We start from the raw sequence: 11,043 nt of genomic DNA on the forward strand, positions 1-11,043 counted from the left end.
GAATGCTAATATCTACTTTTTGAACATGTTCTCTTATTGAGTGAAATCTCACTTCAATATGTTTAGTCCTAGAGTGCAAAATTGGATTTTTAGAAATATTAATGGCACTCATATTATCACACAACAAGGGAATATTTTCAACATTTAATTTGTAATCAGCAAGCTGTGTTTTTAACCACATAAGCTAAGAACAACAAGAAGAAGCAGCTATATACTCAGCCTCTGCAGTGGATAAAGCCACTGTTGACTGCTTCTTACTTGACCAAATATTCAAAGACTTTCCAAAGAAGCAACATAAGCCTGATGTGCTCCTTCTATCAACTCTATCACCGGAAAAATCTGCATCACAATAACCAACTGCAGAAAAATCATCAATCTTAGGATACCAAAGACCAAAATTGGATATGCCATGAACATATCTAATGATCCTCTTAACTGCAGAAAGATGAGACTCTTTTGGTTTAGATTGGAATCTTGAACACATTCCAACACTTTGCACAATATCGAGTCTAGAGGAAGTTAAGTACATAAGAGAGCCAATCATTCCTCTATACCTAGTCTCATCTACATCTTTCTCAATTTCTCCCTTATTTAATTTTGAATTAGGGTGCATGGGGTTCCCATGGGTTTGGCATTTTCAATACCAAATTTCTTAACTAGTTCCTTGGCATACTTCTCTTGATAAATGAAAATACCATTTTTAGTTTGTTTAATTTGTAGCCCAAGAAAAAAATTAAGTTCACCCATCATACTCATGTCAAATTCACTTGTCATGAGTTTTCCAAATTCAGTACAAAGGGATTCATTGGCTGATCCAAAAATAATGTCATCAACATATATTTGGACTAGAATGAAAGAATCATTAGAATTCTTGATAAATAGAGTAGTGTCTATGGTGCCTCTTTGAAAACTATTTTTCAAAAGAAAAGAGCTAAGTCTCTCATACCAAGCTCTGGGAGCTTGTCTCAACCCATAGAGAGCTTTTGATAATTTGAAAACATGGTTGAAAAATTCTTTATTTTCAAAACTTGGTGGCTGCTCCATATATACTTCTCTATCTATCACACCATTTAAGAATATACATTTCACATCCATTTGATATAATTTAAAATCACAAAAAGCAGCATAAGCTAAGAGAAGTCTTATGGCTTTCATTCGGGCAACAGGGGCAAAGGATTCATCAAAGTCTATTCCTTCTTCTTGGTCATATCCTTGTGCCACTAGCCTTGCTTTGTTTCTTACAATGCTACCATCCTCTCCTAGCTTGTTCCGAAATATCCACTTGGTGCCGGTCACTTTCTTTCCATTTGGCCTTGGAACCAATGTCCACACTTGGTTCTTCTCAAATTCAAGAAGCTCATCTTCTATTGCCTTTATCTAAGAAAGGTCATTAAGGGCTTCTTTGACATTCTGAGGCTCCATTTGAGAGAGAAGAGCCATGTTTGATTCTTCATTTGCCTTTCTAGTTGAAGACCGAGTCTTAACATCATGAGAGACGTTTCCAATGACAAATTCCTCAGGATAATTCTTCAAGAATCTCCATTCCCGAGGTCTGGTAGACTTGGAGGCAGATTCAGTCACCAAGGAATTCAGGAAACTAGTGGTTTCAGAATTTTCTTCAGATTCATGAGACAAAACAGAATTGTCTCTTAAATTTTCAGCAACTGTAATTTCTGGTTCAGATTGTCCAGAATTTTCTTTTTCATGATTTTGTGCTGTTTCATTGTCCTTTTGAGCTTGATTTCCTGCATCACAGCCTTCCAAAATACTTTGAACCTAGTTACTATCACAAAATGTAACATGTATGGACTCCTCAATTATTCTAGCATCTTGATGATAAACTCTATATATTTTACTAGTTGTGGAATATCCTACAAATAAGCACTCATATGCTTTTGGATCAAATTTTCCCAAATTATCTTTGTTATTAAAGAAAAAACATTTACATCCAAAGATATGCAAGTAGTTTAAGTTTGGTGGGAGGCCTTTCCAAAGTTCATAAGGGATTTTCTTCAAGAATTTCCTTATGATGGTTCTATTTAAAATGTGGCAAGCTGTGTTAACCGCTTCAGCCCAAAGAAATTTTGGAACATTGCTCTCACAAAGCATAGCCTTGTCATTTCTTGAATGCTTCTATTTCTTCTTTCCACAATATCATTTTATTGTGGTGTCCTTGGACAAGAGAAGTTGTGAGATATTTCAAATTCCTCAAAAAAAGATTCAAAAAATTGGTTTTCAAATTCAGTTCTATGATCACTTCTTATAGAAGAGATTTTTAAATCCTTTTCATTTTGAATTTTCTTGCTAAAAACCTCAAAGGCCGAAAAGGCTTCATTTTTGTGTGCAAGAAATAAAACCCAACCAAACCTAGAATAGTCATCCACAATCACTAAACCATAATGTTTACCACCTAAGCTTTGAGTTCTTGTTGGACCAAATAAATTAATATGTAGCAATTCAAGTGGTCTTTTAGTAGAGATGTCTTCCTTTGATTTAAAAGAACTTTTTGTTTGTTTTTCCATTTGGCAAGCATCACAAGTAATGTCTTTGTCAAACCTTATCAAAGGAAGACCTCTTACTAATCATTTCTTGACAAGTTTATTTATTTGAAACATACTTGCATGACCCAATCTCTTATGCCATAGCCACTTTTCAGATTCTTTGGAATGAAAACAAGCTACATTTTGTCATTTAGTTCATCAAGGGTAAGTCCATACACATTATTACAACGCTTAGCAACAACCAACACGTCATTTGTCTTTTCATTTACAACACAACATTCAAGTCTTTTGAAAGTCACCAAATAACCCAAATCACATAATTGACTTATACTCAAAAGATTATGCCTCAAACCATTTACCAAAAAGACATCATCAATGAAAGTGGAGTGATTATTACCTATTTTTCTAACTGCAACTATTTTACCTTTTTCGTCATCTCCAAAAGTCACAAAACCTCCATCATACTTGTTTAGTTTGATGAAGAAAGTTGACCTTCTAGTCATGTGCCTTGAGCATCCACTATCCAAGTACCACATATCCCTTTTGTTCTTGGATGCTAGGTAAAATCTGCATTAAAAACTTCAAGTAATCTTAGGTATCCAAATTAATTTAGATCCTTTGAAGTTAACCCATCTTGGTTGCCCAAGTGCATTGAAATCACAAACAACATTGTAAATTTGGTTTCCCACAATTCTCTTTTCAATGAAATATTGTGAATATGAGTAATCAAATTTTTTGCAGTTAAAACAATGATTTTCTTATGTATATCGCTAAAATTGAGGTGAGTTATTGTGCTGGAAATGATTAAAGGACTGAAATTTTCTGGTTTTTAGAAGAGGTGCATTTCTTTTGACAAACTGATTTTTGTTGTGATTGTTCCTCTTTGCAAAAGTGTTCCAACCAGAATTTTTTAAAATATTTGGACTTTTCGAATATGAGATTTTGTTGTGAAATTGTGGTTTTTCGAAAGCAACCTCATCATTCGAAATGTATCCCAGACCTGACCTATTTGATGTAGGTTTGGTTTTTGGTGATGGCTCAGTTTCACTTGTGTAAACTTCATCAAATTTCTTCTCATGTGTAGGAACATATCCAATACCAGATTTGTTGGATGTGGATTTAGTTTTTGATGAAGAAGCCCCAAATTTCATAGATGAATCATTAAAAATTGCACTTTCTTTGGTTACATAACCCAAACCAGATTTTTCAAATAATGATCTTTGACTTGCAAGTAATTTGTCCAAGTTACTAGAACTTTGAGCAAATTTTGCTAAGTCACCATTCAGCCTCTTAATCATTTCATTTAATCTTTCATTTTCAGCAATAAGTTCATGAGAAGGATCCACAATGTGCTTTCCTTTTAGTTTTTCAAGTTCAGATTTTAGAAATCTATTTTCTTCAATGATATCTAAAGCACATTCAGTTTCCTTCACCCTTTCTCTCAAAAATTCATTTTCAGCTTTCAATATTTCTTTTTCAGATTTACACTTAGTGTATTTATCCAGCAGTTTTGAAGAATTTAGTATAAGATCATCAATTATAGCATGTAAATAATCTATAGACAAGTCATAGTAATTTACCTCATCAAGATGATCATTACCAGCCATGAAGTAAATTTTATCTTCACCTTCAGAATCTTCTTCCTCATTTGAGTCATTCTCAAGATCCTCCCAAAATGCTATGAGCACTCTCTTCTTTTCTTTTTTTCCTTTGTCCTCCTTCTTGAGTTTTGGACAGTTGAACTTAAAATGTCCAGCCTCCTTGCAATGATGACAAGTCACCTTACTCAAGTCCTTCTTGTAATCCTTTGAGCTTGAACCCTTGTATTTGCCTTTGTTCTTCATTATCCTTCTAAGTCTCCTAACAAAAAACATAAGTTCATCATCTGAAATATGCTCACTAGGCTCACTCTCTTTTGATTCTATTTTTGACTTGAGGGCTATTCCCTTTTTCTTTGAGTTCGGGTTTGTGTGTGTGACTTCATAGGCAAGGAGTTTTTCTCTCAGCTCATCATAGGTTATAGGACTTAGGTTATTGCTCTCGGCTAGGACAGTGGCAGTAGTTTCCCATTCCTTTGTGAGGCTTCTAAGGAGTTTTCTCACTAGGGTTTGTTCTGAGTAGGTTGTACCCATAGCATCAAGGTTGTTGATTATGATTGAGAATCTCTCAAACACTTCATCAATGCTTTCTCCATCCTTCATATTAAACATCTCATACTCTTTTCACAGTATATCAATCCTCGTTTCTTTTACTTGTTTAGTGCCTTCGTGTGTAACCTGGAGTTTCTCCCAGATTTCTTTGTCTGTCTTGCATCTAGACACCGTTTGGTACTCTTCAAAACTGATAGCACAGTGAAGAAGGTTGATGGATTTAGAATTCAGCTCCATTTTCTTCTTGTCGTCATCATTCCATTAAGCTTCTTCTTTTGGAGTCACCACTCCATCAGCACTTGTTTTTGTTGGAATCTTGGGACCGCTTACAACAATCTTCCATATGTTGTAGTTAATGGATTGAATGAAGATCCCCCATCCTCTCTTTCCAGAAGGCATATTTCTTCTCGTTGAAGAAGGATGGCCTGTTGTTTGACTGGCCTTCAATTAGAGCGTAGGCAACTGTGGTTGTACCCAAGTTGTTCGCCATTGGACCTTTGTTCCAAGTGGTTAAGCTTGATTCTTGAGATCTTGGCTCTAGATACCAATTGAAGGTTGTAGAAGGCTTAGAAAAGGGGGGGTTGAATCTATGACCTTCTTTTACTTTAATGAAATAACCCTTTTAAAATAAACTTTCAATCTAAATCCGTTTGAACTCAGCAGCGGAAAATTTATGAGACAATTTCATTTTGTCTCATGAATATCAGAAAATAGAACAGAGCAGGGAAGAGAGAAGCTGACACCATCATGTATCCTGGTTCGGTTGCTTTGTGCAATACAACCTACATCCAGTCTCCACCACAACAGGGGTGGAATTTTCACTATAGTTAAAGTATTACATACACCAATTCTACAGGATTGACACAATCCTTCCACACTCAAGTTCTAACCTAACTTGACTTGGTAATGCTAATATATAACTCTTCACTCTTAGTGTTCACCCAACTAAGAAATAGGTACCTCACTGGTATAAGATACAAGACACAGAATCAACCTAAAGAAATCTGAAATCACTCTAGACTTTTCACTCATGTGTTTCTCTCTGCCTCTTTCCACTCTTAGGCTTTTTCAAGAACTCTCTCATTCAGCCTTTTACCTCAAAAAATTACAGAAAGATAAACATTGAAAAGAAAATTACAATCTGTAAAACATGAAGGAGATTAATGCTTCAACAGCCTCTTTGCTATGTGATAAACCAGATTCGCTTGCCTCTGATTTAGTTCCTCATTCTGGCAGAATGCTCCTTTGACTAGGAAGCACTGTCCAAGTTGATGAACTTCTTCAGAGAACTCTTCTCAGAACATACACCTCAAAATACTGGTTATCTCTTCTTGGCTTCAGAATGATGAAAAATCTTCTTTTGTATCTCCTTGCATGTTGCTGAGTTGCTCTCTCCAAGGTCAACCCTCGAGTCAACTCACTTTTTCAATGGTAAACCCAGATCTAAGCCATTGAAATGCTACTTGGTCCCCAAGACACAAATTTGACCATAGATTTACAGCAGTGGTGAACAGAGACTCCTTTCTTCATTTAACCAAAAATGGTATCGCAGAAAGTTGGAGAAGGAGTGAAGAAATTAACATGCATGCAAATGGAAATAAATCACCTTTAACTTTTGACTCAGTTTGATGGTTTGATTTGGGTGATTAGACCTTTGCTTTCTTTGATTAAACTTTCTCTTTCTTTCTTCTTCTATGAATAGCTTAGGAACTAAGCTCTCTCTTACTTCTCTGATTTTTGACCAAGAGGGAGAAAGTGAACGTTGCTTTTGATGAAAGCAAATGGGAGGGAATTGCTTGCTATCGGGCTTGGATCGGATCTTTTCAATCAGCCCGTTGATTTCTTTGCTTTGTTTTCTTTGGGCTTCCTTTGGATTTTAGCCCACCAGCCTTGTTTATATTTTTCATCCACTTGGGCTGCTGCTTTATATTGATTTTTGGCCTACAACATAACACCAAAATAATCAAAACTAATGGGGTAATTAGCCCAATAATCTAATATTTGTCATAATCATTTATGTTAGTTAATTTCTTAACTCAACAATCTTGATCGACAGAAAGGAACTTGCGGAGTTGAGAATCGGCAGTTACCCACGTTGTACAAAAAAGCGAGAACGATTATTCAAAGATTAATGCACGTGGGAGTTACACTTGAATTTGATTGGTTGAAAACTTCTATAAATAAGGGGAAGATCGAAGAAACAAGGGTTTGGATCTTTTATCAAAAAACACTCTCGTACATTCATATCTCCAGCGTATTCCTGAATTTGCTAAGAGTTTTTTTTTTTTGTAGGATTCCTTCCACTGTTTTTATTTTTCATTTAAATTTTTTGTAACCTTTACTTTTATGCAAATTTACTTTTCAAGCAATGTTTACTTTTCTTGTTTTCCTTTAAATTTCAGCACTTTGTTTTCGATTTCAAAAGTCCTTCGATTTTATCGAAGACAATTTACCGTTTTATTTAAATTTAATGCCACTTATTTTAATTTCAGTCAATTTATTTTCAAGTTTACTTTGTTTATCTTTCAGATTTTCTTTTATTGTTTTGTCCAATCAAAAGATCATTTTGATACATTTTTAAAAATTGAAACTCACAAGAGAAATAAATTTTGCTCCCAGACTAAGAGATATCAAACCACTTTCGATTTACTAAAAATCGATAAAACACATATATATAGTTGTGTATTTCTTGATCAATGAAATGGATTTTTTTTTCTAAAAAAGATAAAATAATGTAGATTCCACAACATCAACATAATCTAAAACAATAAAATCAAGTTTGGTTATTATTTCATGAACTACTTTGTAGTATTCGAACAATTCTGACTCTGATAAGGCTCTAAGGTTAGTAGCAAATATGTAAGTTTCATGAACTACGAATTTGGATTCGAGTATCACCGGAAATAGTGGACTAAGAACTCATAAATAGAGTGTGCGTAAATGATATGATAAAAAAAAGGAACAATTTTAACTAGAAATGAAAACTTCTAACCTCCTAATCGGTATTTTGTTTTAAGTAATAACTAAATTAGATAATCGCTTAAAGAATAACAGTGTAATTAGGTATCGTTACAATTTTTTCTTTTAATTAACAAAGACGAAGATGTTAGTTAAATGCTTTTGTGGCATTTCTTAGTTAGCTTAATTGTTTCAATTGATTTATGCTTGTCTGGATTCTAAGAAGATATTAACATAATCAATTTCTTGTTTAGACACATTTTCTGTTTCCTTATTTACGAAAAAAAAGCAACTTATATAACTAAGAAGATAGAAAAATTTTAAAATGTATTGATACATTTTTGTTTTAATAATTTTTAATTAATGATTAAAATTTATTAAAACAGCAGTATATTGATATACTTAAAAACTTTCAAAAAAAAGATATGGTTGTGAGAAGACACATAAAGCTACTTTAACAAAAGAAAAAACAAATTAAAGGTGACAACACAAAAGTGGTTCATAATAGTATAATACACTAATACAGTATAACAACCGCATTATAAAACCAAAAAAGAAAGAAGTAAATGTAGTAAGTTGTAACGAACGAAACAAAAATGATATCCCATAAGAATTATCCAATTAACAAACAAGAAAGGCAGTAATAATAAGCCCAAAACAACAAAAAGGGCAAGAAACGTAGCTTCGGTTCCGAACCTAGTGGTGACCGTTGCGCCGTACCAAGGTTTAAAAATCACGCTATCTAAATCAAACACATTCATCCCTCTCTTCTGTGTTTTCATCTCCAAAAGAAAAACAACCATACCAAGAAGAAGAAGAAGAAGAAGAAGAAGAAGAAATAAACACAATGGTTTCAAAGGCAAAGAAAACAACAATTAAATCGCTAAAGGACCTCCGCGGAAGCCGCCGTAGCTGGCGGAAGAAATCGCCGTTGAGAAAAGCGGTCACCGCCTCCACAGCCATCCTCGCCTCCATCCACCGCCGCATTTCCAGGCTACTCACCAAACTCACCCCAAACCACAAGATCAAAGACAACAACAAGAACGTTCCGTACAAACTCCTCAAGAAGACCAAAACAGCACCGGCGCCCAACGATTTGGACTTCCAAGTTTCCGAGGATCCCTTCGCATCCGTTCGTAAAACCTTATCCTTCCAAGACGTCGATAGCACCAAGATTTGCCACCTTCCGCCGCAGCCGTCCCACCGGAGAAGGAAGACGGTGTTCCTCGACCTGGACGAGACTCTGGTCCACTCCAAGCCCTCGCCGGCGCCGGAGCATTACGACTTCGTCGTGAGGCCGGTGATCGACGGCGCAGAGATTGAGTTCTACGTCCTTAAGCGTCCCGGCTTGGAGGAGTTTCTGTCGGCGCTGGCGGCGAAGTTCGAGGTGGTGATTTTCACGGCGGCGCTGCGGGAGTACGCGGAGCTGGTGCTTGACAGGCTTGATAAGGACAACCGGTACGTGTCGCACAGGCTTTACCGGGACTCGTGCCGGCCGGTAGACGGGAGGTTGGTGAAGGATCTGTCGGAAACGGGTCGGGAGTTGGATCGGGTTGTGATAGTAGACGATAACCCGAACTCATTCTCGAAACAACCCGAAAATGCGATCATGATAAAGCCTTTTATTGATAATCTTTGGGACACTGAGCTTTGGAAGCTTAGAAAGTTCTTTGATGCTTGCGATTGCTTTGATGATACGAGAGAGGCTATCAGTCACTACTATCCCATCAAATTGCAGCATCATTAGCAACTCCCCTTTTCTTTTTCTTTGCTTCGTTTGAGTGTCAGTTGAACAATGATTTGTTCAATGTGATTCCTGATTAGTGAGGTGAAAGTAAAAATAGGTATTGCCAAAGTGTTGTATTACCATCCTATATTTTTTCATTGTTATGTTTACTTAGCTTGTTCCATGTGTTTAAAGCTTGGAAATAAAAAATCATTACTTCGAATCATTGCAATTTATTTCAGATTTTTGCCATATTAAGTCACAACCACACTCATGACTGAAACCGAATTTGGCAGATTTTCTTGTCTATCACTGCTAAGTTGTAACTTGTTAATGTTAAGGAACATTAATCCTCTACTGTTCCGCATGATAATCCCCCAACTAGTTGAAACTGATAATCGAGTGCCTAAACGAAATTTCTTGCTGTCTTTCTCCATTGCATTGTTTTCGACTGCGCTCTTCTTGGTTGAAGAAACACCATAGCCTCCAGCACTGATAGCATAAGACAGGAAGCATGCAAAGTATTTCGTCAATGTATTAATAACCACACAGCAAGTTAGGGGGCAAAATCACACAAGTAACTATTTTGTACACTCAAGGTACCTATATAGCTAGTGAAGAAATTAAGAGGACAATTCGCTTTGGATTAGCAACATTATATTCTACCATAATGATCCACTTGGGAGGTTCAGTAAAATTCATCGTGAAGAGAGATCAATGTATCACAAAAGAGGGGAATCAGGATGAAATTCGCCAAATTTAAGTCGTGTCGAAATGTTGTAAGTCGTAACAGAAGTGATACAATTACAACAGCAGCACAGGGTAGGAGAAATATCAAGATCATAGATCATCTAAGAACTTATCCAAGAAACACGATTAGGGATAGGGATATAAGTTATAATTAGGTAGAAGCAAATATTGAACCTTCTAAGAAATCATAGACTTGTCTTAAAGATGACACATGAATAGAGAATTCTGGCACATTGATTCCAATATTGTTCAATATATCTCTGATTCTGTAACCCTGGGTTGTTGGTTTTTCATAACTTGGGACGAAGTTTTTTTATCACATGTCGCAACCACAACCTCTTTCTTATACTAACTTAAGATGAAGTTTAACAATTCGTTTACAGTTTAGACTTAACTTGAACTCCTCATGTTTACAATCATACCAAGCACTATCTGCATTCTGCACTATCAGAAAAGCAGACACTAAGAGTATGGATTTTATTTATTTGTAAACTTTAGATTACAACATATACTCACTACACTCATAGGAAACTTCACAGACTTGAATTCTCACTGCAATCACACTCACTTCAATCACGATGCACTCTCATCAGTTCACAACACTTACTATCACTTTACAGCGTGCACACAAACACACCCACGACACACCCAAATTTAGACTAACTGCACTTTCATTTACTTTTACACACATCATGCATTGTTGGTAAAGGTGTGTTTGGACTTGGTAAATCATCAGATCTAAATACAGTCAATTTCTTCTAAAATATTAAGATTTTACCGGCAACGAAATATAATACACAAATCAAAGATCAAATTTATACATCACTCCCATTATGTCAATTTGACAAATCATAGATTGAATGAATATACAACCACAATGATAAAAAATAGAAATACTGTTACAATTACAGTTACAATTACAATTACAACAAGTTACCCTTACAAATACAATTACAAC

At 35.6% G+C, this 11,043-nt stretch overlaps 1 protein-coding gene and 1 pseudogene across 2 annotated transcripts in view; one reads left to right on the forward strand and one right to left on the reverse strand.

Annotated features, from left to right (window-relative positions):
- The window catches only part of LOC107621764 (fasciclin-like arabinogalactan protein 11 pseudogene), a 94,629-nt pseudogene that overhangs the window by 33,959 nt on the left and 49,627 nt on the right, over positions 1-11,043 (reverse strand). The gene's annotated exons all lie outside the window — the stretch shown is intronic.
- Positions 8,404-9,555, forward strand: LOC107624521 (uncharacterized). The gene has a single exon (XM_016327016.3). The coding sequence runs from the start codon at positions 8,457-8,459 to the stop codon at positions 9,354-9,356; it is 900 nt and encodes a 299-aa protein (XP_016182502.1). The 5' UTR covers positions 8,404-8,456; the 3' UTR covers positions 9,357-9,555.

The sequence above is a fragment of the Arachis ipaensis genome, chromosome B10 (assembly GCF_059453495.1).
Source record: "Arachis ipaensis isolate K30076 ecotype BB chromosome B10, ASM5945349v1, whole genome shotgun sequence".
NCBI lineage: Eukaryota > Viridiplantae > Streptophyta > Magnoliopsida > Fabales > Fabaceae > Arachis > Arachis ipaensis.